This window comes from Prionailurus viverrinus, chromosome C2 (assembly GCF_022837055.1).
Source record: "Prionailurus viverrinus isolate Anna chromosome C2, UM_Priviv_1.0, whole genome shotgun sequence".
NCBI lineage: Eukaryota > Metazoa > Chordata > Mammalia > Carnivora > Felidae > Prionailurus > Prionailurus viverrinus.
Window position 1 is genome coordinate 100,684,783 of NC_062569.1, and position 27,441 is coordinate 100,712,223.

The following is a 27,441-nucleotide window of genomic DNA, read 5'->3' on the forward strand; positions in this document are numbered from 1 at the left end:
CACTCATGCTCTGTCTCTCTCTGTCTCTCAAAAATTAATAAATGTTAAAAAATAAAAAAAGAATAAAAATAAAGAAACAATAATGGAGATGATTGTGAAAATTCAATTTTCTCATTTTTTTTTGTTTTTTTAAGCAAAGGGAATAAATATGGATTTGTACTATGCATACTCTTGTTGTGAAATTAATTCCTTAATTCTTTCCAGTTCCCTTTTTGCTATAGAAACTTTATATTATATGAGTTTCTTCCTCTCTCTCTCTCTCTCTCTCTCTCTGTATGTGTGCATGTTTGCATGTGTTTGGACAGGGAACAGATGCCTATCCCCATCTGAAGACCAGTATCACACAATAATCACAGAGAAGAAGAAAAATCTGAACTACTATTTCATACTACTTCTATGTCTTTGATCTCTATTACATTGTTGTTTGTCAGGTAGATATATGTGAGTGAGTAGCTTTCATCTTGTGGTAGGGACTGAGGCTTGGTCAGTTTTCATTGTACCCCTGAGATCATGTCACAAGGTTTTGCTTAGATTACCGATGTTCTCTTTACAATAGGAGCCCTGTTTTAACATTGCACGCATACAATAAATTTCCCAGGTATTCCTAGAACTTCTGGGGATACCTGACATATGTAGTGGGTGTGTTTACCAGAGAGTTAAAGTAATAAATATAATCAACACTACGTGATACAACATTAAAACAGTGGCATCTGTATGAGGTGGAACTTCATCTCATGTCACCACTTTTGTGATTTTCCGAGGCTATGCCAGCCAGCTAGCTTATGATGAGAACTATGCCACGTGGGTTTTCTGATGCTGTTCATGGGATTCCTTAAGGTGTCCAGGTGGATGTCCTTCAGAATCTTTGATGTGTGATCACATGGCTGCTGTTGCTGTGCATGAATTGGCCTTGACTTTGTTCATTCCGCTGCCTCAGGGGGCCCCTAAGCCCATACCAATTTATAAGGGAAGAAGCACTTGTTTCTCTTCCCTGGTGGTCATCAGACCTCCCCTGCCATCCATCACACAGGCCCTCGAAAGTAAGGCAAATTGTACCACCATGACCCTCTGAAGGCTTGTTTTCCTCTTAAGTCTGAAGACTTTTCTCCTTTTGTAGCTCCCACCCCCGCCCTGTGTCCGAAGTTTTTGTTTTTTCGTGTTTGTCTATCACAATATCTTCTGACAGAAACTAAAATGCTGCTTCGTGACACAGAAAATTACTGATGCATTATACCTTTCATAACCATTGTAGTTTTCAAAAATTATTTGCACTTTTATGTTTAACTCTGTCTTATCTCAAATTAAGGCAGCCTGCATTTGTTACAGTCATTCATTTCTTTCAGTACATGTAACCATTTTGAACCTTCCATATGTAAGAATTTTTCTATGGAGAAAGAGTGAATCGTAGTTGGGATTTTCCTCATGGTGATACTTACAATCAAGGTACGTGGTCTTTAAAAATAAGAAATAATTACTTCACATAAAATTCATAATCACAAAACTCTTTTTTTTTTTTTAAGAGCTAACAGATTTATCTACCCTCCCTGGCTCCTGATGGTATTCATACCTGCAAATACACTTGCTCAGCTGGAAGGTACTGGCCCGTGTAGTTGTTTGTGGCTGGCACGCCTTTCTGATTGGCTGGATCCAGGTATCTAAATGACCACAGAGTATCACTTGCTAAGTACTTTGAATATCACCCCTGAGTGGACATAAATCAGGCCTTCCCACACTGTATACTTGTAAGGTCTAATTTTTCTTTAGTGGTTATAACTTAACCACTTTAGGGTATATTGAGATGCATATATTCTTCACCTCAGTGCCTTGTAGGCCACCTTTGTAAGAACTCAGAGGTGTCTGCTCTGCACCCTTAGTGCATAGAAAGCATTAGTCAGAGTTGTGAACAGGAAATTTTTCTCTTCCTGAGCTCTCTTTGTTCAGTCTCGGGCTACATCATGCCTTCTTCCTTTCATACGTTTTCTAAGGCCACCTCCTCCTGCAGAGACAGGTAGTAGCTCATCAAGAAAGTTGTGGCCCTGATAGGAAGACAGATGCACACACACATTTAATTATAAAAGAATGCTGCCTGTCACACAGAACAGCCTGAGACGTTCGTGGAGTAGGGGGATGTCAAGTGGGCTTGGGTGGCTGGAGGATGGGGGTGCAGTGAGTTCGCATAAGGAAGCAGGAGCCAAATTTCATTTGATGAAGTCTGGACATTTCTTACAGGTGTTGAAGAGTCTCTGGAGGGTTTTAGACACAAATCTTACAACTGGATTTTACTTTCAAGAATACAAACTGTGGGGCACCTGGGTGGTTCAGTCGGTTAAGCGACCGATTCTTGGTTTCATGATCACAGTTTGTGGGTTTGAACCCAACATCAGGCTCTGTGCTCACACTGCAGACCTGCTTGGACTTCTCTCTCACTCCCTCTCTCTGCTCTCCCCCACCCATCTTAAGTAAATAAATAAACTTAAAAAAAAAAAAGAATGCAAACTGTGACAATGATGTGGAAAATAAATGGGGTGGGGGAGGGGAACAAGGCCAAGTTTGGACTGTAGGAGACTAGTTGGTGGGCTATGACAATAAATCCACATGAAACAAAATAAAACCCAAATTAAGACAGTGTCATGGAAACAAATTTGAAAGATATTTCGGATGCTGAATCAACTTAACCTTATGACTGATGGAATGGGGCAGGAAGGAGGAAAGAACCAAGAGGGCTCCCAGGTTCAGACCATGTCATAGGTAGGTGAAGGTATCATACTGTGATAATAGAAGGTGGGCTAGCTTTGCCCCAGGGTGGGTTTGAGGCTGGAGGGGATTCAACCTCCTCCTTGAAGACTTTCATGACTGACCCAGCCAGAAGTCTCCCTCCTTGGAAATTTGAAAGCTCTGAGGGATTGTATCTTGTGTAGGATAACCAAAACAAAAAACAAACAAAAAAAAAGATCTGAAGGGAAAATTGAAGAGCAATGGAAGTCTCTTTTTGCATTACTTTTGCACTAGAAACTGTCACGTTACTAAGTAGTCATAGACAGGGGTTTGCCCACACCCCTGGGTGTGGGCACTAAGGGGACATTATCTGTACAGAATTTAAAAACAAATAAAGGTACTTTTAATTATCACCATATACCAGCAATTCTGAACAATATGAGTGATAAAATATTCTTCCCCCTCATAATATCTTTGGTCTAAATTCTGAATAATTACTCTAAATAATATGTATGTAAATTTCAAATTAGCACATTTTTAGGACTTCCCTTTTGATAAACATTGCATTCTACATGAAAGCTAACTCAAAGAACTTCCTCATGATGGAGTTGGCTCTGGACTCATACAAATTCGTGTGTTCGTTTCATGAGTAAATTTATAACATTCAAAATCGCTGGAGCTTGCTCTAGGCAGCTTGTGTCTCTGATCCCTGTGACACTACATATTCCTTCATTTCCAGAGTAGATTTTAAATAAACAACAATACCACTGTGATTATGCAACCAAAGAAACAGAATGTGAGCCATTTCATTGCTTTCATCCTATCCAACCACTTTGAATATTTATTTATTTAAAATCTAGAACAGTGAGGGGAGCCTGGATGGCTCAGTCGGTTGAATGTCTCACTCTTGATTTTGGCTCAGGTCATGATCCCAGTTTGGGATCTGATTTTGGCTCAGGTCATGGGATTGGGCCCCGGGTTGGGCTTCTCTTTTTCCTTCTTTCTCTTCCCCTGCTCCACTCATGTTCTCTTTCTTTCTTAAAATTAATTAATTAATGAATTAAATCTAAAACAAGGAGTTCCAACTGTGCAGTGTAATTTGTTTCCAAGTATGAACTTTAGTTTCAAAGTTTAAGACTTCATGTTTTATTATTATCTATACAACTTCAATGTATTCTTCTCCTCCAAGTGTTGTTATACTTATTTTAAAAAAGTTTTTTTTAAGTGTTTATTTTTGAGACACATAGAGAAACAGAGCACCAGTGGGGAAAAGGCAAAGAGGGAGACACAGAATCCAAAGCAGGCCAGGCTCCAGGCTCCAGGCTCCAAGCTGTCAGCACAGAGCCTGACATGGGGCTCAAACCCATGAACCAGGAGACCATGACCTGAACCAAAGTTGGTTGCTTAACTGACTGAGCCCCCCAGACGCCCCCTTCAAGTGTTGTTTTAAACTTAAAGAATGAATCAAAATAAAACTTCACATTCAGGGTACAATTGAGTAATTGCCTAAATTGTATCTTTTGTAGAATTTTGGTTTTAATAAAATTCATTTGTTAGTCACTGGAAAATTACTTATATAAACTATATCAGACTATCAAAGTTCACACTGTTTATTAAATAAATTTAATTATTTTAAATTTAATTTATTTAATAAAATTATTAAATAAATAGCTGTGCATTTTTTCTTTTTTTGTATTCTAATATTTTAAAAGTATTTTTTAATTTGCATGATTTTATATATGAAGTTGAATGAATATTTATTTTTTGGCCATTTTATGGTTTGTTTCATTTCATGATTTCTGAAAACATTTTTCCATATAGAGGAAGAGGTTGTTAAAAATAATGCACTCTCAGGGGCACCTGGGTGGCTCAGTCAGTTAAGTGTCCGACTTCAGCTCAGGTCATGATCTCACAGTTTGTGAGTTCGAGCCCCTCATCGGACTCTGTGCTGGCAGCTCAGAACCTGGAGCCTGCTCAGATTCTGTGTCCCCCCCGCCCCTCCCCTGCTCATTCTCTCTCTCTCTCTCTCTCTCTCTCTCTCCTTCAAAAATAAATTAAAACATTAAAAAAAAATTTTTTTAATGGTGCACTCTGGGCATCAAATATGCTAGGTATACCCTGGTCATGGAATATGCATGCTGTGCTAAACAGTCATGGTTTTCATAAGGATTTTTTAAATGTAAGTCTTCCTAAACCTACAGTTACTTAAAAAGGGATACTTCATCACAGGAAAGACTGAGGATGGTAGAAATTTCATTCTTTTACTGCATATGTTTATTTGAATTATTTTTAGCATTGAAAATTCCCTATGCATTAGTATGAATGTTTGAGAATAACAGCAGGAACAATTAATGTTAGCTGATACATCCCAAACAAAAACAACTGCAATTTTCACCTCTCTTTAGAAAATAATTGTTTCACAAGACAAGCCCCTTGGGTACAGCTTTTGATTTCCTGAATGCCGTGAAATAGCTATTCATAATTCAGGACAAGCAGCAAAGTGTCCACGTGCCTGTCCGATGGAGACTTGCAATGGTGCCATTAAGCTCTGTGCAGTATTGCTGTGCTACAAACATCCGCTTGAGTCTCAGGGAGATGGGAAGTGTTAATACTTTCTTTGTACGAAAAGTGAATATTCTTGATGACTTTTAGTGCCTGTTGGCAAGTCTTCATTTGTCTATTCATTCCTCCATTCAAGAAGAATCCCTGTGCCAGTCAATGTGACAGTCAGTTATCCTTGCCCTACTGATAAGAGTATGCAGGAACCACCGTGATGTTTCTGTAATCCCATTGGGAGAGTCAGTGACGTGGTTGGGACCATCAGCTGGCTCTCCTTGCCTACCCTGCTCTGTGCACTCCCCTCAACCACATAACCACACAGGTAGGGACTAGAAGGGATATTCACTTGTGCTACTAGCATTGGGTGAGAGCTGATGGCTAAATGGAAAGGTAACGTACTGTAGTAAAAAGAGAGACTTAGAGCTGGTTTTATCACATCGGTCACACACTGAGGGAGATGAAGTTGTGTATGTGTTTGTGTAGGAGAGGATGGTGAGTAAGAATTTTCCTATTTTCATTCTGTTTTACAGAGATTGAGGACCAGAGAGACTGGGTGGCTATCTCACCATCACACAATGTGTTAGTATTTGAACAACCATGTTTGAATAAATATTCCAATTTTTAGCTATTTACATGACTTTTACAAATATCCCAAAAGAATCAGGCTCTGTATTTTCTCATGGTGAATAAGCAAACTTTTAGTGTGTTCTTCCTAACGCTATTGCATTTATTCTGAAACAACCAGTGGTTTCCATGTCACTATTTGAGAAAAGCATGATCGAAGTGAGTTTCGATTCCTTGAATTTGCCATGAGATTCCTGGCTTCTCTGCCTTTGCCCTTCCGTGTGCTCAGTCTTAAAATACCTCCCCTGTCCCATTCACTGCTGATTATCAAAGGGCTATTCATTCACTAAGGTTCAGCTCAAAGTATGTAAACTTTCCATCAAGCCTTATCCCAATAGTCCCAGCTGAAGTTAAGCCTCTGTACACACAAGCGAAGTTACACCTCTTTATAGTGTTATTTCATTCTCTTGTTTGTCAAACATCTTTATTTCCCATTAGAAGGCAAGCCCCTTGAAGGAAGACACCTTGCCTTATTTATTTCTCTACCCCCTAACAACTAACGTACAAGGACACACAAGCTCTCTCTGAGCCCTTCTTTCAACTCAGATCAATTTGAAGATTAAAAAAATGGAAGATAGTAAATTTATTCTGGGAAAGTGGCATTGTTAGTTAACCTTGTCTCATCAATTAAATGCTAAGCTTCTTGAGGGCAGGAGGAGTCTTTGTCTAAAACTACCTTATTGTTTTCCACAATGTTGGCACCAAGTTCTAGGCTCCATACGCTATGACTGATTTATCCAAGTGCAAGAAAAGGGAAGTGAGGAGGTTGAGATAATCTATTAACTTTAGGGGGCATGGAGTTCTGGAAATGTGAGTTTCACTTGGCTTTTCAGATTCTGGCCTCTTTGCTTTTTTGTCGTAAGTCTAACCACATCCAGGTGTTATATTGTTAGGCACTTCCTTTTGGTAGATTATCTTACCCTTTCTCTTCAAGTTTTTGAAAACTTCATGCTCATACCTTGGCTTTTAGTTTGCTTTCATTTTTATTTTGAATTTTTGGAAGCAACTGAATTAGTAAGTCTTAAAGTGAACTTGTTTGAGGTGTCAATACATTTATAAATATATAATAAATACTACAAGTTTCTAAATGTTCTCTGCAGGGCCCTTCTCTCAATCTGGTTCCTGGAAACTCAACCAAGTGTCTGAACAGAGGTTGACAAGATGTGAGCAGAAATTACAGTGAGAGGTTTTTTTGGAGGTTAGGAAATAACTAAAAATGAGAATATTTATGCTGGCAAAGGTGTCGAAATAAAGTGGAGCAGTAAGATAAGTAAAGCAGCATGTGCAATGCAGGGCCAAAAGCTGTCTCCCACTTCAACATTGGAGTAGCCCTTAGCCTGCTTTGTCTTTAAAAGAGAATTTAGGTTGGGGCCCCTGGGTGGCTCAGTCAGTGAAGCGTTAGACTTCGGCTTAGGTCACAACCTCACGGTTTGTGAGTTCAAGCCCCGGGTTGGGCTCTGTGCTGACAGTTCTGAGCCTGGAGCCTGCTTCAGATTCTGTGTCGCATTCTCTCTCTGCCCCTCCCCCACTTGTGCTCTGTTTCTCTCTGTCTCTCAAAAATAAATAAATGTAAAAAAAATTTTTTTAAGAGAGTTTAGGGTATCACCTTGGTTATGCTTATGTCATTTTAACGTGTGAGACAGTACATCTATTCAGAACGGTGCTTGAAGATGAGTGAAATAAATTAGGCAGATGTATTGTATGTCTTGCTGAGAGAATAGTTCAAAACAGGGAAAGACACTCAAGATAAAAACTATCAGGATGTAGGAAAAGGAACTTAAAGAGAACACACTCTCAAGACCTTAGCTCTAATGGAAAAATAGAAAGGTATGGACCTCTACAGAGTTCTTAACTAAAAGGAGTCTGGCCTATTTTAGTTATTTTGATTTGCCAACACAGAGAGTCAGTTCAGTAGTGGAATATTCTATGATTTATATACACTCATCATGTAACTGATGCTAAAAATATTAAGTGGTTGTCGTAAACTGGTGCCATTTCTCTTGCTCACGTGCATGAGTCTTCAGAGGGACAATATAATCCAACAATTATCAGAGAATGAATATATATGTTCCAAGTAACTGACGTTTGTCCCTTTGGAGGCCAAAACATTTTTTGAAGTGACTATTTCTGATGCAATTCTTTTGAATAAAATGGGTTGAATTCTTTGCTTCAAAAAAATGGATATATTAAACTTAATTGAAAGTTTTGCTGTGGACTCAATCTTCTCATTATGAGCATAGTTATTACTCTGTTATATAACACAATCATTCCCTCTGGCTAATTAGGAAATGATCATGAAGTTATGAGGATTATGTATCAAGTGAGAGGAGTTTGGGATCTTGCCATATTTATTTTGCTTGTTTAGAGAACATTTCTTTATCATGTATCTTGGTTCTAAGTTGCGTCCTAGATATTGAGGTTACAAGGTAAATACTTTCATGACAGGTTAAAGGTAGTAGAACTTGCTTAATCATGTTGATAATTTAAGAAATTATTTTTCTTGGGGCGCCTGGTGGCTCAGTGGGTTAAACGTTCAACTCTTGTTTTTAGCTCAGGTCATGACTCATGGTTTGGGAATTCAAGCCCTCTATTCAAGTCCTGCTTGGGATTCTCTGTCTCCTTCTCTCCCTCTGCCCCTCCCCTCTCACTCTCTATCTCTCTCAAAAAATAAACTTTAAAAAATAATAAAAATAAATTATTTCTCTTGGCTTTAGATTTTATGTACAATTGACAATTACTAACAGAAGGTTTGTAGAAGATAACAGAAAACCTGTTTCCAAGAAAAAACTCTCCCACCAAAACAAAGGGAGGCAATTTCCTGTATGCAGACCAAAAGAGGTACATTGTGTTCCTCCTCCCACTTGGGAAGACAAAACATTCAGGTTATGTCAGAACATCCTATCTTTCAACAATTATCTTGAGCTGCATGTGTCCTACATAGAAAAAGGCATGGAAAAAAATTACAAGGCAGTACTAAAACCTTTGAGAAACAAGTAAAGAAAATTTCTAATGCCAGGTACTATAGGGAAATAGTTGTTAACAAAAGTTCCTCTCTCCCACTTATTAGAATATATCAGAGCTAGTAATAGAAAATGTGGTTACTCCTCAAGACACAATAACAGAGTAATGGTTAATGAATTATAGAATAATGGACTCTAGTATGAGTTTGAGTTGTGATTCCCCTAATTATTAGCATATAACACTAGGCAAATTTCAGCACATCAATTTCCTTATCTGTAAAATAGGTTTCATAATAATATATATTTTATTGTGAAGATGAAATGAGTTAAGATATTTGATGTGTTTTGAACAGCCCTTGGAATATAATAAAATAATTGAACAGAAATTGTTATTATTTGCTACTATTGAAGTAGCTACCAGATAATAAAATAAAATATTTTATAATAGCCAATTTGACAATAAATTATATTTAATAAAATAAAAAAATAAAAAAGAATATGGTAAGTGCAAAATATAATAATAAAAATATCAGTAATAGTTAAATTTTTTTTTTAATGTTTATTTATTTTTGAGAGAGAGAGACAGATTGCGAGCAGGGGAAGGGCAGAGAGGGAGGGAGACACAGAATCCGAAGCAGGCTCCAGGCTGTGAGCTGTCAGCATAGAACCCGACGCAGGGCTCTAACTCACGGACCATGAGATCATGACCTGAGCCAAAGTCGGACACTTAACCAACTGAGCCACCCAGGCACCCCTAAAAATATCAGTAATAGTTAAGAAATTGAGGAAGTTATTGAACAATTGAGGAAAATTTTTTTCGACAAATACTTATTATGTGTCTACCATGTACCAGACACTTTGTTACTAGGGGTTAATATACTGAGAATGTTATCTGGGAAAATTGTAAGATCATATTTGAGAAATCTTTGGCAGAAACTGTTGAGTCGCAAATATCTGGTCCTTCTGGAGCATATTTGATTTTAATTTTGTTTTCATCTTTCAGGGCAAAGATCATGTAATGAACAACTGTATGTAAAGAGATATTCCACATACACTGTGTCAGCAGGGTATCCATTTAATCTGGAGTGCCCTGTGAAATACTGTACTAAGAGGCCTATTGTGACCTGGTGCAAGCTCAAAGGAAAAAACTGTTTACCTCTTGCATATAAACTTCTGGGATACACAACTTGGAAAGAAGGGGAGAATATTTCAGTTTTTAGTCTTCATTTTAATCACGTGCTGGCTAGTGATTCTGGTTCATACCGCTGTTCTGCGAATTTTACATCTGGAGTTATTGAAAGCCATTCAGTAACCATTAATGTGACAGGTGAGTTCTGCACTCCAGGGCTATCTGATATTTTTTCAACATGTTTCAAGGAAAAGGAGGACCCAGATTCTCAAGTGATTATGTTAGACACTGAACTCATGTAAATGAGAAGGTTGCCACACTCCTCAGATGGTTATCTGTGTGAGCACGTGTGTATGTAATTTTGAGATGAGTGAGATAAAAAAGAATAGAGACAAAAATACAATAAAAGTTCTTGTTCTTGCCTTTAGGGGGTGTAGCATTTATTTGATAAATCCAAAAGTAGATCACTGAAATATGGAAAAAATTACAAAGTGAATACCAATAGTAGTAGATAGCTGTCTATTCTTTGTCCTCTTTTCCTTCTATTTTTTCGTCCACTTACCAGTCCTTGACTTTTGTTGATAACAAATCCTTGAAGTTACATTTGTGGTGCTCAGACAATTATAAGCTTGTTAATAATTCACAGTTTGCACAGAGAGCAAACAGCACACAAATAAACCTGACTCCCTGATGTGATTTGAGGACGTTCATAGTTTTAGCTGCCTCCCCAGTCCCTCCCAGAGGTCCTCAAATAGGCTCAAATATCAGGAGAACAGGTTGAAGTTAAAAACCTAGAATAAAAAATGGAAAGCAAAGAGAGAAGTAGAGGAAAATTTTTTTTAAAAGTTTGATTTACGAAAATCTCACATCATACTCAATGGTAAAAGATTGAAAGCTTTTCCTCTAAGAACAGGAAGAAGACAAGAATGTCTGCTTTTGTCACTTCTATTCAACACTGGACTGGAAGTTCCAGCCAGAGCACTTAGACAAGAAAAAAGAAATAAAAGGCATCCAAATTGAACAAGAAGAAGTGAAACTATCTCTATTCACAGATGATATGATTATATATATAGAAAATCATTAAAAATCCACAAAAGCTACTAGAGTGAATAGATGAATTCAACAAGGTTGTATGATCAACTAAAAAAAGTCAGTGGTATTTCTATACGTTACCAATGAACAATCTGAGAAGGAAATTAAAAACAAAAACAATTCTATTTATAATAGCATCAAAAAGAATAAAATACTCACAAATTAATCTAACCTGGGAGACTGAACACTTGTACACTGAACAAAATATGGCTAAAAGACTTAAAATTGTTAATGTGGCAATATTTCCCAAAGTGATCTATGGACTCAATACAATTCCCATCAAAATCCCAACAAACGTTTTTTTTCTTTTTTTGCATAGATGAAAAAGCTGATCCTAAAATTCACATAAAGTTGCAACAAATACAAAATAGCTGAAAAAAATCTTGAAAAAGAAGAGCAAAGTTAGAGGACTCACACTCCTTTATTTTAAAATGTACTACAAAACTACAATAATCAAAACAGTGTGGTGCTGACATAGTATAGATATAAAGATCAATAGAATAGAATTGAGAGTCCGTAATAAATCCACACATCTTTAGTCAATTGACTTTTTTTGTTTTTGATAATTTATCATCAAGTTAGCTAACATAGAGTGTATACAGTGTACTCTTGGCTTCAGGAGTAGATTCCTGTGATTCATCACTTATATAAAACACCTAGTGCTCATCCCAAGAGCCCTCCTCAATGCCCATCACCCATTTTCCCTGCCCCCCACCCCTTTCTACCCTCAGTTTGTTCTCTGTATTTAAAAGTCTCTTATGGTTTGCCTTCCTCTCTGTTTGTAACTATATATTTTTGTTTCTTTCCCTTCCCATATGGTCTTCTGTTAAGTTTCTCAACTTCCACATATGAATGAAACCATGATATCTGTCTTTCTCTGACTGACTTATTTTACTTAGCATAATACCCTCTAGTTCCATCCAAGTTGTTGCAAATGGCAAGATTTCATTCTTTTTAATTGCCAAGTAGTATTCCATTGTGTATATAAAACACATCTTCTTTATCCATTCATCAGTCAATGGACACTTAGGCTCTTTCCATAATTTGGCTATTGTTGAAAGTGCTGCTATAAACATTGGGGTATATGTGCCCCTATGAATCAGCACTCCTGTATCCTTTGGATAAACTCCTAGTAGTGCCATTTCTGGGTCATAGGGTAATCAATCTTTAATTTTTTGAGGAACCTCCACACTGTTTTCCAGAGTGGCTGCACCAGTTTGCATTCCCCAACAGTGCAAGAGGGTTGCCCTTTCTCCACATCTTCACCAACATCTGTTGTTCCCTGAGTTTTTAATTTTAGCCACTCTGACCAATCTGATTGTAGTTTTGATTTGTATTTCCCTGATTATGAATGATAGTGAGCATCTTTTCATGGGTCTCTTAGCCATTTGGATGTCTTCTTTTGGCCAATTGACTTTTAACAAGACTTCCAAACCCATTCAATGGAAAAATGATAGTTTCTTCAGTAAATAGTGCTGAGGCAATTGGATATACATACACAGAAAAATGAGTTTGGACCTCTACCTCATACAACATGTAAAAATAAGTAAAAATGGATCAGATATTTAATATAAGAACTAAAACAATAGAATCTATGTTTGTATAAAATTTTAATACTATTTTTCCTTAGAGGAAAACACAGGAGTAGATCTTCATGATCTTGGATTTGTCAATATTATTTTGCTACAGCATCAAAAGCATATATACATAAATACATGAATAAATAAATTATACTTCATAAAAATTAAAAACTTTTGTACATCAAAAGACACTATAAAGAGAATGAAAAGACAACATATAGAATGTGAGAAAATATTTGCAAATCATATATCTGATAAGGGACTAGTACCCAGAATATATAAAGAAGTCTTACAACTCAACAACAGATAAGCAACTCAATTAAAATGGGCAATAGACTTTGCTCAATAGACTGAATACACATTCCTTCAAAGAAAATATATAAATGGCCAATAAGCACATGAAGGAATGCTCGATGTCATTAGTTATTAGAGGAACGCAAATCAAAATCACAATGAGACACCACTCACACACGCTAAGATTACTAGAATTTTTTTTAATGGAAAATAACAAGTGATAGCAAAGATGTGGACAAATTGAACTCCTTGTACTGTGCTGGTGGGAATGTAAAATGTTGCAGTTGCTTTGGAAAAGGTCTGGCAACCTTTCTTCAAAAGGTTAAACATAGTTTCCACAAGACCCAGCAATATCCAAGTGAAATGAAAGTATATGTCCACATTAAAACTTGTACATGAATGCTTATAGCCATACTATTCACAAAAGTCAAAAAGTCGAAACAATCCAAATGTTTGTCAAACTGATAAAGGAAATGTGTTATATTCATACAGTGGAATATTATTCAGGCAAAAGAGGAATGAAGTACTGATATGTTACAAAACCGTTGAACTTCAAAAACATTGTGCTAAGTAAAAGAAGCCAGATATAAAAGATTACATATTATAATCTTGATTCTGTTTGCATGAAATACGAAGAACAGAAAAATCTGTGGAGATAGAAAGTGACTAATGGCTGCCAGAGGCTGGCAGAAAGGGTTAATGGGAGTAACTACTTAATGTATATGGAATTTCCTTTGGGGATGATGAAAATGTTCTGAAAGTAGATAGTGCACAACACTAGAGAGTTGTACAACATTACACTAAGTTGTATGCTTTAAAATATTAAAATAATATTTATGTTAAATTGACCATGAAGATTGCTGCAAAGAGAAATTTCAAAGAGTTCTGGTGCAATAGTAATGTCTGAAATCTGGATGCAGACGTATGCAGTCACTTCCTCTATGGACACCATTCATTTGAATGCATACACTTTGTGTTTGTAAAAATTAATTTATTACTATATATGCACACTTTGGAGCATCTTTTAACTCCCTTAAAGTAACCCAATGAAGGAATCCACTTAAATTCCTTAAAAATCTTTTAAGTTATTTTAAGACCTCTGAAAGCAGTCTGGTAAAGGAATGCACAACAATCTAGTGCTGGTTACAACCTCTATCATCAAGCACAGAAGTGTAGAAGGGATTTAAGGCAGAGTTGGAGACCCTGCTTTTGCAAATTTGTTATCAAACTCAATGCTAATTGCCTGTGACTATCCGTGCATTGGCTTATAAACCTCTTTGGAATGGAAGCTGTGTCTTAAACATCTTTGCTTCTCTACAAATAGATGGCACAGTGTGTAGCAGATAGTAGGTGTTCAATAAATATTTCTTTATAATTCTTAAATGAATTAAATAACATCATCTATGCAAAGTGAAACAATTGCCTTTAACAACCTGGAGAAGCTTATACTATAGATTATGGAATGAATCCTTTCTGGAGAAAATTGCACATTCACATAATGAGGTAAAATATTGAATTTTTTAAGAAGCAGTACTTTTTTAACTGGCAAAATAAAATGATAAAAATAAGCAAAACTTGCAAAACATTACTTCCAGGATATTAATGATACTATGAAATAGTAATTCAGTGCTATTAGATTATTTATATAATGTATATTAATATAATGTATAATAAAATTAAATGCAGTGGCATTGAGTCCACTCTCCTTGGAAGAGGGACTGTCTTGTGTAATTCTGTCTTCTTTTGTGGGAATTAACCCCCTTCTGTGCAAGAGGGAGGAATTCAGCCAAGGTCAGAGGCAACCCAAAAATGACTTATGACATGGCAGTGTCCCAGGGGTATTACTGTGTCTCCTCTGTCCCATTTTGGGGTCATTCCACAGCCACTACAGATGGTTGCACAGTTTGTAAAGTGCATGAAGGTTCCTGTTCTAGGAAAAAGTCGGAGCTGAAATTAGGATCAACAATCTGTCTCCCTTGGGGAGGAAGGGGCCAAAGGGAAGAGAGGCAGCTTCTCTCTTGAACCCTGTGCCTGTGGGGCGGGGGGGGGGGGGGGGGGAGTGTGGGGGTGGCGGGGGGCGATGTGCTTATTAGGATCACACTGGGGATGAGCAAGAAAGATGGAGATGTGAGAAGGAAAAGCTACCTAGAAGACAGGAAGGGCTTTTTAAATTTCCCTTTGGAGATTCCTATTCTAATTTGTACTCTCCTGACTTTCTTATCACTTTTGAATCAGTGCTCCTGCCCTAAGGGGAGGTCCCCAGGACTTTGCTTTGGCCGTCTACTCTTGTCTGGCAGCAACCTTCACTCTGGAATTGCTTCCTTCCTGTAGCTTCATGAGCATCTCAAACTTTCATTATCTTCCTTCCAAATCTTCCAATCAGCCGTATGGACTCTTTGTCTTTAGTGTTTCCTGTTTTAGTCCATTTCAGCCAAACATCTTCCTAATACACTTCACTTGCCTAATAAATGTCTTCCATAATGCCGCTCCTTTACTGAGTCCCCGCAGAGCATCTGCGGTGCTTCCCATGTTGGGCTCACATTTAACCAAAATTCAAGGCCTTCCACAGTCCACCCACACCTACCTTCCTTGATTGCTTCTGGACTCCACCATGAACCTCTACTCCAGCCCCACAGCCTTACCTGCCATCGCATGTCTTCACCCTATGCTGCTCTCTCCACTCATAGGGCAACCACTCATCTGCCTCCACTTACCACAATTCTGGCCTTCCTGTCAAGCCCAGCCCATTTCCCACATTCTTAAGGAAGCTTTCCATGTTCACCCTAGGGGAAGTGATTTCTCTTTTCTAGCAAATTTTATGCCATTTAAGGTCTGTGCCTCTCATTTATCAGACATTTCCTTGCACTGTAGTAATGTATGGAAATGTTCTTTATCCCATGAAGAATTATAATGTCTGGAAAGCAGGAACTGTGTCATATTTTTCTGGGTCATCCTTGCTTCCTTCACAAACGTCAAATGAATTATTTCAGAATTGGCTTTGAAATGGGTGTGAATTTGCCTTTTATGAAGTGATGAAAGCAAACATAATAGGGAAAGAGTTCAAGAAAAATTCCTTTTCCTTCTGTATGTGGGAGTACTCAGTGAGCTGAGTACCGAAGGAGAAAAATGTACTATAAAATTATATTTAAAAACAATGCTTTGCATAAAAATGATGTGGAGGTGTGACACAAAAAATATTTCTCCCCTTCAAATATCTTTCTTTGGCGCTATTGGGAATTTTCCTGTTTCGCATCTGACTCTCTTTCTTTGTCCAAGTTAAGAATTGGTCCATGTAAGAATAGGGCTGTGGCAGAGTCAGGGCTTGGACACTGCTGGGAAAGCAGTATTCTCCCAGAATGAGGAAAAGTGCCTTGCAAAGCAAAGCCCCAGAAGAAAAGGTGACAGAGCTGGGGAACAATCCCTGGAATGCACATGGGCCTGTACATCCTCCCCAACCTCCCTTGGTCAGTCTGTGATTAGGAACTTCACAAAGTCAAGTGGTCATTCTCTTAGCAGAAAAGTGAGAGTGGTATGAGTAGGCAGGAAGTGAAAGGCACAATCTCTGTTTCAGAGTGAGTAGTCAGCATGGCCTCCAAAGCATCCTTTTCTTGTGGCCCTCCACACTCACTTGGAGCACCTGCTGAATGAGCGTCCTGTTTTTCCCAGTGCCGGAAGGTGTCATACAGGCTGTATTCTGTCCTTATACTTAAGTAATAGGGAAAAGGGAATCAACGCAGACAGATGACGTTTGTGTTGTATTTAGGGTAATTTTTCAAGCCTCAAAATAAATCTAGGGACTTAACTTTGTGTCCGTGATCTTTGAGGTGGTGATTTGCACATCATGCAAACTCCTTTGAGCTGGGTTACTGGGTTCGGTTAGTGTGCAAATGTAGGAGTCCTCTCACACTAACTCTGACTCTAGACACACATAAATATTGTTTTTGCAACCAGTTTCAATTCTTTATCTTGCTTTTCTATTTCAGAACAGACTCAAAATAATTCAGAATACCCTCTAATAAGTAAGTATCAAACTAGTCAAATAAAAATAAGGAAATAAGATTGTTTCATGGTTGAAGAAAGGATAAAAGTTGGATTTTCCTAATGGAGTGAATTTTTTTTTGTATTAGGTTTTCTATGTGGGAACCCTTGTCCCTATTTCTATTCATACCCTCCCCCCAGACAGCTGTGTCTGTTGTTGGTAATGACTTGGCTGCTGTCCTAACCTAAGCAGCAGCTGCAGCATGGATAATGAAGACTTTGTTACCACTCTGTTGTTATCTAAGCACTATTTGCCCAGCTTCAGTAGCTCCTGACCACCTTTACCTTGAACCAAGCACATGAGGAAGAAGGTAGATAACTATGTTAACATATTTAGAAATAAAAATTTGCTGCATAAAATACTTAACATATATACAAAATTAATGCTGTGTGATGCATTCTGATTTTTTTCTATCCTGTTGTGATTCTTATTTTTAATGTTTTTTGTGGTCTATTAAATTGTTTCACGATCAGTCGATTAGTTGCAACCTATCATGGACAAACAGAACATTAACACATGTTAACATTGATCATAGCAATGAGTATAAGCTGTATGCCCAGCAGAGCATATTTGGAGATAACAAGGCTATCTGTAGATAACAAAATTATATAGTATATGGAGATACCAAAGAGTTAGGAGACAACAAAAAGACCTTTGTGTTAAAGAAACTGGAATTTAGTATCAAAAACATGTTGGCTTGGGTCCCAACTACAACTCACTAGCTATCTGACCTTGGGTAAGAGTCTTGGAACAATAACCCTTTTATCAAGGCATGGAACTAGATAAAAATAACAGTTTCCTTACTTTTCTTTAGTGGTGAATATGAGAGTTAAGTAAGACAATGTCAATGAAAGGGCTTGGTGAAGTGCTTTCTGAGAGCTGTTATGGGTATTCTTTTCGAGGGGATCAATCCTAGCAGAATTACAAATTCTTACAAAAGATGAATTTTAACCCAGAGCCACCCACATATGCTCATCAATAAAGCAAGAGGTGGGTGAGAATACTGAGGCCAGGGGTTCTGTGGGAATGCATCCCGGAAGGGAAATAGAGGCATCAGCTGGAAATCTCCTTCATTCAAGTTCTGATGATGCAGGAGGTATTTCCGATCCTGTTATATCTGAAATTTCCTAACTGTCTTTAGCATTGACTCACATTTCAGATACAACTGGTGCCTCAGGACCACCCTCTCAGGAAGTGACGGCGGACAAACGATGGATGCTTTATAGTTTGCTTCCTTTGGGGGCATTGCCTCTGCTCATTACCTGTTTGTGCCTGTTCTTCTGCCTTAGAAGGCACCAAGGTGGGTTCTACCTTCCATCTGCTGCTTATATGCTACACATTTGGGGGTCAGTTACTAGGGCTGTTTGATTTTTAGTTGGTTCTTGTTTTCTTTCCCATATTCTGCAAGGAGCCATGGATAATGATTTCCTCAGGGACAACATCCTTCCACCAAAAAGACAAATGGATTAATTCAGGTCCCCTCCAGTCATAGAGAGGCATGTTCTCCACAGCACAGTGCTCCAGGCAGGGCCTGTGCTAAAGAGGGCATGTGGCTGGGACTGACCCGTTCCACTTGTGTCTGTCTTAAGTTTATGTGACAAGCAGCTCTTCTAAATTTTAAGGGTAGTGAAAGGGAGGTTGACATAATCTCTCAGGCCAACAAGTCTGCTTTGAGTTAGTTTGTCTCATCCTCTTTTTCAGAGCCACACCACATCATACCACTCATACACGCCCTTGCCTAAATGAAGACTGTATTTCCCAGAAGGAAATTCCTATGTCTGTACTTTCTTTTGCCACCACAAACACAGGCCTGAACTGAACTCTCACCCAAAAGTAATGCATTTGAAAAAATGTGGGTTTGGCTAGGACAAGAGAGGTGTGAAATCTTGGTAACAATTCCCTTCTTCTTGTTTAAGAATTCCTTTGGTGTCGGGAGCAAACACTTAAACATAGTAAGAAAGAGATGTGTAGAGAATTCTGATGCAGCTCTGTTCCAAAACATCCCTGTTCTCTCTCTCTTTACTTTTCCCACTCTGCCATCTCCTCCCATCCCAGTTCCCACATGGGCAGCCTCAGGGTAGCTACAGAAACAGAGCTAGACAGAGCAACCCTTTTCTCTGCCACAAGAGAAAGCTTTGTCTGGGCAAAAGTACTTTCGGTGTTTTGTGGTAAGGACTTCCGGACCCCAGAACATTCTCAGAATACTGAAGGAATCCTCTGTAACCCCCACTTCACATGTGCAACTCCAAGTCTCTTTCGATAGTCCCTCCCTAGCTTTCACCATCTTTCTTGAGGCTGCTTTAGAAAACTTTAGAAAAAGAGGCAGGAATGAATGCTTTGATCTACTATATCTGAAGTGAACTGGGCCATAGGAGATCCTGGCCTTTGTGGGTGAGGGGACAGCAGTGTGTCTGGCATCAGGTATAGAATGTCCCCAGAACAGGATTTCCAGCCTGTTTAAAGTGATACAGTACATCCTGCCCCTTCCTCTTGGATATGCCGTAGGACTCTCCGGAGTCAGAAGGGAAGAGCCAGTGAATGTACACAAACCGAAGTGTATGTGCCTTGTGGGTTCCAGCAAATAAACACGTCAAAACAAATAGCAACGCTGCCACTGGCCTGGGAGGCATCCCACCTCTGCCCCAGAATTTCAACCTAGCAATCTGATTCCAAAACACATATTCTTACCACAACCTTAACTTACAGGGAATTGGGAAATAATTTGGTGTTGTTCTTTACTCTTCTTGGTTTCTTATTTGTCTTTTTGAATTCCAGCAGAAAAAAAGGAGCCTTCTGACACATCAGGAAGGGAAATTAACCTGGTATGTTCCATGCATCTGTTAAAACAAATGCAATCTATGTTATACCATCTTAATCTTGATATAATATTTTAAATTTAATAAGTCTATGTAACATTTACCCTGTCCCAGGAACTGTTCTAAATGCTATATATAGACTTACTTCTAAAAATGTGGTTATTTTTTTAATGTTTATTTATTGGAGAGAGAGAGAGAGCAGAGGAGGGGCAGAGAGAGAGGGAGACACAGAATCCGAAGCAGGTTCCAGGCTCTGAGCTGTCAGCACAGAGCCCGACACGGGGCTCGAACTCAACAAACTGTGAGATCATGACTTGAGCCGAAGTCGGACACTTAACCGACTGAGCCACCCAGGATGTGTTTATTTTACATTAATCTCCATCTGCAGCAAAGATTCTTCAGAATTCACAAGTCTCACAATAAGTGGCCTTTTGGAAGGGCATTAGTGGCAGGGTAGACCTGAAGCAGAAAAGTCAGAGAGTAGCTTGTACAGCCTTGGCTTGCTGTTGGCCTGTGATGTGACTTCAGGCTATTTAAATATTCTCACAAAAACACCTTAAAGTCTTTTGGTAGAGAATTGAGAGTTAATGAAAGAATGAACCATAAATAATCTCATAAATGACATGTGATTTCTTCACAGACTCCCAGCAGCTAAAGAAACATGACCCTAAGTCTAGTTATTATGCAAAAACTCTCATAATGTGTGTGGGCTCATCAAGGAAGAGACCTCTCAGACAAAGCCAAGGGCATTTTGGAAGCAGTGTCGTTTCCCTACAAGTTCTTGGAATCTAAACACAGGCTTTTTATTTGGGGCTCAATGTTGTGTAAATATTGGAACTCAAAAAAAATGGAAGATGAGGCAATACATTTCTGAAAAAATTTTTATGAGGGTCTTCGGTTAAAAACAAATAATCGTAAATGAGGTACTGCAAAGGAACGTGTCTGTGTGTGTGTGTGTGTGTGTGTGTGTGTGTGCATGTTTCACTGTGGAAGGGTAGAGATAAAGTTGTAGTAACCTTCTCAAAAGTTCCAGAAATACCAAAAGCAGATACAGCCAATAATTTTATGTATAATATTAAATGACACTCAGCATTCCTCACCAGGTTGCCCAATTTTAAATCAAACCAAATACATTCAACTTTGTAAACTCATATTAAGTTTTTAGTAAGCAGCAGTAGGCATCATTGTGTTGGGTGCTGAAGTTTTGTTTTTTCAAATAGGAAAATTTTCTTAAATGTTGTTTTCTTTCTTCCTATAGTGAACAACAACGAACTACATTCTGTTACAATCAGGACTGAGATCTATGAAATTATCTAAAACAATAAATAGTTTCTTGTTTAGATAAAGCCCAGCTTGGTTAAAATGTAGTCATATGTCTTCCTGTGTAGGCTGAACAAATTATTTATGATCTGAAGTTGAATTGAACGGGCTTCTCTATGTGTGCAATTATTTAGGAATTTTGTTTTAAGATGCCTGTGTCTTTTGCAGGAACTCACAGCTTTGGCCCATTTGAGTTGGCCAACATTTCAGAAAATATAGTGATGCCATATTAGATCTTTGAGATTAAAGATTTCTTAGGAAGGGACTTGTATTGAAATCAGTGGAATAGAAATCCAACGGAGAGCAAAGAACTGGTAAAATTATGGCAGGTACATATAAAAGCTGAAATTCTCATCTTATTCGACAATGGTCCCTGGAGTATATAAAAATAGTTAAAATACTGAAAACCCGGAACTGTGTATTTTTTTAAAGTGCTTTGTAAACTGTAAAATGGCATTACAAATATAGAGTAGGATAGTGGCTTTGGCGTTTGTCATCTCTATCCACAGATAGAGCCTTATGGCCTCCACCCACTTTCCTGAGGTCCTACAGGATAGGCTCAGCCACAGAACACCGTGTTTTCTTTTACATCATTCATTCTAACCAAGTTTTCCACAGAAACCAGCCATCTTTTGGGAAGGGAGCCAGGTAACTGAGTTGACAGACTTTTATACAATTGTAAAAGTACAACAGGGATCTTGTTGCTATATTGAGGACTTATGGCTATTTATTAGGTCACATGACAGTTTTCTTCTTCAAAGCTTCTTTGGAGAAATTACCCAGGTTCCTTCGAATTGGGGTTGGGACACTTTTCAGCTGAGCTAAGAGACTGAGGAGGGTAAAGCTATTCCTGCCTCATTCAATCATCCTGCCTTAGAGCTATTTCCTGGGCAGCCACCTCATTGAAGGGTAGCGGTGTACTCAGCATCTAATGCTTAGTTTCTCAGGATAGGGCCAGACGTGCACGTGTGGTAGAATTCTGCCAGGAAGGGGTAGGATATGGGTTACTTCACATACAAAATAAGGACGATAAAGGACCAGACAGGCATGTAGACTGTCAAAGACTGTGGATCTGATACCTTCACGGAGTTAGACCAAACTTCATGTATGTAAATTGACTGGCAAAATTGTGATTAAAAATTGAATTAACAACTCTTAGAGTTAAAATAATATCTTCATTTTTACCTGGTAATGTCCTTGAATAGTTAGGAGTGGGTAACAAATAACTGAAAAGAGTGAGAAGCATCAGGACACATTTTATTTTAGTTTTTGTAAGTTCACCTCTTTTCCCCTTTTTTTTTCTTAATTTTTAAAAATATTTATTTATTTTTGAGAGAGAGAAAGCACGAGTAGGGGAGGGGCAGAGAGACGGGGAACAGAGGATCCGAAGCAGGCTCTATGCTGACAGCAGAAAGCCTGATGCGGGGCTCAAACTCACAAACAGTGAGATCATGAGCCCAAGTTGGATGCTTAACCGATTGAGCCACCCAGGTGTCCCTCTCTTTTTTTTTTTTAAGTTCACCTCTTTCTCAGAAGCTTTAAGATATTTGAATTATTTGGAAGTATAATAATTTTCTTGTGATAATCCAAATATTGTAAAATTTTTCCTGCAGTTAGGCCCTCCTTTTCCAAAATTGAAAGCAATTTCTAATTCCAGGTTTTAAATCATAATAATGTATCTTGGATAACTCGTCATATTTATTCTTTCTGACCCCTTAGAGGGCATCTGTTCTATTTTATTTTTAATCATTTACTTCTAAGCTGTGTTAATGCTATCCATTATCTTATAAGCTGTCTGAAGTTTCTTGTGGTATATTTATGCTTTTCTTATTAATTTGGGCTGAGAGATTGAAAAGTATTCTGTTGGGGCACTTGGGTGGCTCATTTGGTTAAACATGTAGCTCTTGATTTTGGCTCAGGTCATGATCTCATGGTTTGTGGGATGGAGCACCATTTTGGGCTCTGTGCTGACAGTGCTAAGCCTGCTTGGGGTTCTCTCTCCCTCTCTCTACCCGTCCCCAGCTCATGCTCTGTCTCTCTCTAAATAAATAAATAAAACTTAAAGAAAAGTGTTCTGTGACCTCAAAAGTAAACAATAACAAAGCACAAAATAAGTACTTGGGAGGAACATAGTGTTCCTAAGACTTTCATCTTTTAACAAATAAGAATATGCTAAAAATGTGGATGTCAGCAGCAAATGTGAGGAAGAATAAATTATTTCTGGTGATGTGTTGACTCCATTTAGCATATACTAATAGTTTGCTAATTGTATGCACTACCACATCCTTAAATGGTAGTTAAAACAATCTTTTTTCTCTTATAGGTTGATATTCCCCAGCCCTTTCGGAGTGAGGAAACTGAAGTGGGAACCGGGCAAAATCCCCAAACACTGCTATCAGAAACTGGTACTTATGATAATGACCCCTGGTTCAGGGTCCAGGAAGAGTCTGAAGTTTATTCTAACCCATGTCTGGAGGAAAACAAGCAGGGCATTGTTTACGCTTCTTTGAACCATTCTGTCATTGGAATAAACCCAAGACAATCAAGGAATGTGAAAGAAACACCTACAGAATATGCGGCCATATGTGTGAGGAGTTAAATTCGATCTTGATCTCCAACTGGTGATCACTGAAAGATATGCATGTCAACACCATTACCAAGCCCAACAAAAGGTTAAATAACATTCCTTGACCTGAGAAGCTTCACTTTAAGGAGGTTCATGTTGGTGCTCGGGTCTTAAGGGTTCATAGAACAAATGACTAAAATTTCTCCCCCCAAATTCTGAGGGAACTTTTTATATGACCCCCTTGAACAACAACACAAAAACCTTTCCCTCCAAGACTAAGTGATATTATGAGTAGCAGAGTGGCAGAATATTTAAACGTAGCTACATTTTACCCAATGTACAAAGCTAATATGTTTTTTGGAGGATAAGAGACACATGTAAGTAAGAGAGGCTTGTGTTATCTGGCTCAGTTCACTACACTCTCTTGACAAAGAAAGGATGTCCCAATTTGACTAACTAACCATCAACACAGTCATGATAATATGTTTATTTCTGGTCATTCTTCCATGATGAGAAATATTCCTCTGTCCCTCTAATACTGTTTTTTTTTTTAATGTAAAGAAGTAACTTTAGACTTGATATAAGAAAAGAATGGAAAGCATAAATGGTTCCGTAAAGATGTGGGCTACACCGACTACCGTAGAGCAGATGCTCCCCATACCTGACATGCAAATGGTTTTACATTGTTGAGCAAATATAGGTAGTAGTGGAGCAATTAATGTGTGGTGCATTTATAAACAAAGTTGTGACTCAGTGGTTAGGTCACATGGACTAATGTATATGAATGTGATATAATGCTGCTGAATTAATATACTTGTGGTTGTTTAAATAAACATAAAAATAAGCATCATCGAGCAAATGCAGATTAATGACTTAAACTGCTTCATAGTTGATCTGATAGCAAATGAAAAGAACTATTAATGGAATGGAGAGGGGTGCCTGGGTGGCTCAGTCAGTTGAGCGCCCAACTGCAGCTCAGGTCATGATCTTGCGGTTCATGAGTTCAGGCCCCACGTCAGGCTCTGTGCTAACAAACAGCTCAGAGCCTGGAGCCTCCTTCAGATTCTGTGTGTGTGTCTCTCTCCCCCTCCCCTGCTCATGCTCTGCCTCTCTCTGTCTCTCAAAAATAAATAAATGTTAAAAAAAAAAATGGAATGGAGAAAAGTCTTGAATATTTAGTTGGCCAGCCCAGGTCACCATACTTTCACTAAGCACATCTGTATCTTGCTGTTCTTCTTACTCATTTCTAGGGAAGTCAGGGCAAATCATCCAGAGTGAAGTGGTATAGCTTCATAACAATTCATTAAAAATTTTGTAGTTGCAACCACTTGAGTAGAGCAAAAAGAGATGGGTTCAAACTTTCTGAATTTCCAGAGTACTTGAGTCTAATTATGTCAAAAATAGCCTACAACTTCATTCAACAGCATGAGTCTATTAGGCTTCTCAGGTGCTGCTACTGAAGAATGCAGTAGACCTCTTACAAAGTGAACAGCAAAGGTTGGGATCCATTTGCACAAATATGTGAGCTGCTGCACAAATGAATGCGGGATGTGTGTGTGTGTGTGTGTGTGTGTGTGTGTGTATAAGGGAGGATAGATGACTTACAGAAGTGGTAAAAAAGACAAACTGACAAAACTGACATTCCATTTCAGTTTCCTAAAAAGTTTAAAATACTACAGCAAATGGATCATTAAAGAAAATGTATGAAAGTAATGTATGAAGTTGCGGGGACAGGAGTATGACATCCCATACAATTTTTTATGCCATGAAGATAAAACTGGGATTCTGTGGTGGAGCTTTCCTCATGTAACACTGGCATTAAGATTTTGCCCATTAGATTGAGATTGTGAGTCACTGTTATCTAGCCAGTATGATATGGCTATACCCGAAATTTTGAGCAATCAGTTCCAGGTAGGCTCTTTCAGCCAAGCTGCATTTATGGGCAATTACGTACAAAAGATATATTAGAATAACTGTTTGTGGTATTCTTAAATATAGAAACAGGAAGTATGGGGAGGATACATTTAGCTGTCCTTATCAGATAAACACACAATGCTGAACAGTTCCTTCATAATTTTTTTAAAATTTAAACAAAATATGTCTGTGTATTATTGAGGATATTCTTAGCATGTCTTATAGTAAAAATAATTTTGGTAAAGATTTCACTTCTATAAATGATTTATTCTTACATTTGTACCATGCTGCCAAAATTCCAAATCATTGATGTTTTTATTCCTTCTTAATAAAAGCTATCAGAGTTATACATGTATTTCCCCCAAGAAATCTACTCAGTATTATTTACATGGTGTATTTAATTAAGGAAATATGAGAAAAAGAATATGTATATAATTTAATGATTTTTCATGAATTTTTTTGACAATTCAGGAGTATTTATTATTAATAGATACAAGCGTCTTATTTCTTTTTTTAATTTCTTATGCAGATTTTCTTTTCTTTTTATTTTTTTTCAATATATGAAATTTATTGTCAAATTGGTTTCCATACAACACCCAGTGCTCATCCCAAAAGGTGCCCTCTTCAATACCCATCACCCACCCTCCCCTCCCTCCCACCCCCCATCAACCCTCAGTTTGTTCTGTTTTTAAGAGTCTCTTATGCTTTGGCTCTCTCCCACTCTAACCTCTTTTTTTTTTCCTTCCCCTCCCCCATGGGTTTCTGTTAAGTTTCTCAGGATCCACATAAAAGTGAAAACAGATTTTTCATGAATTTTAAGCTTGTTGATCGTTACCTATAAGAAAGTAAAGTTATTAAAATTTATTTAGAATCAATTTGGTATTGGCTTTTGTACTAAAAACATGTGTGGACATGAAGTAGAAAGTGATTCTCAAACTTTATGGTACAAAAAACAGCCTGAAAAGCTTGATAAACTGTAAACTACCAACTGCTAGCACTAAGAAGTTCTAGTTCAGGAGATCCAGAATACGGTTCTACAATTTTCACAATGAAAGGTATCCCAGGTAATTTAATGCAGGTTTCCCAGTGTAGAGGCTAGTTTGGTATATGTGGTTTATTTGATCAGTTTTGCCTACCAATGAAGACTTTCTAGGCCCCAGAATTGATTCTCTGGCCAGATTATCTCCCCTCCTCTCCCCTCCTTGCCCCTCCTCTCCCCTCCCCTCCTCTTCTCTTCTTTCCCTCCTCTTCTCTCTGTCTCTCAATTTACTTTAGGTTCAGTAAAGTTGAGTGGAAAGTACAGGGAATTCCCATGTATTCCCTGCCCCTGTGCATGCACAGCCTCCTTCATCATCAACATCTTGCACCAGAGTGGTACATGGTACACCTGTTACAATCAGTGAACAAACATTGACACATCATTATCAATCAAAGTCCATTGTTTACATTAGGATTCATTCTTGGTGTTTTAACTCTATTGGTTTTTACAAATGTATGGTTTTTACAAATGTATCCTTTATTATAGTAATGTACATAATAGTCTCACTTCCCTAAAAATCTTCTGTGCCCTATCTATTTATCCTTCCCTCCCCCAATCTCCTGACAACCACTGATCCTTTTACTATCTCCACAGTTTTGCTCTTTCCAGAATGTCATACAGTTGGAACCATATGTAATCATTGACTTCTTTCACTTAATAATATGCACTTAAGATTCTTCCATGTCTATTTGTGTATTGATACCACATTTATTTCTATTTTTTATTTTTTAATGTTTATTTATTTAGAGAGAGAGAGAGAAAGAGTAAGAGAGAGAGAGGGGGGGAGAGAGAGA

At 38.1% G+C, this 27,441-nt stretch overlaps 1 protein-coding gene across 3 annotated transcripts in view; it reads left to right on the plus strand.

Moving 5' to 3' along the window:
* The window catches only part of BTLA (B and T lymphocyte associated), a 31,220-nt gene extending 7,098 nt beyond the window's left edge, over positions 1 to 24,122 (plus strand). The window contains exons 2-6 of one of the 3 annotated variants that reach the window (XM_047875733.1): positions 9,862 to 10,185; positions 16,937 to 16,972; positions 18,152 to 18,292; positions 19,771 to 19,814; positions 23,452 to 24,122. In XM_047875733.1, coding sequence (XP_047731689.1) covers positions 9,862 to 10,185; positions 16,937 to 16,972; positions 18,152 to 18,292; positions 19,771 to 19,814; positions 23,452 to 23,727 — 821 coding nt within the window. In that variant the 3' untranslated portion in view covers positions 23,728 to 24,122. Of the gene's footprint in view, positions 1 to 9,861; positions 10,186 to 16,936; positions 16,973 to 18,151; positions 18,293 to 19,767; positions 19,815 to 23,451 lie in introns of all 3 variants that reach the window. The other 2 variants (XM_047875732.1, XM_047875734.1) reach the window with 2 other exon arrangements.
* Positions 24,123 to 27,441: the final 3,319 nt, after the last annotated feature.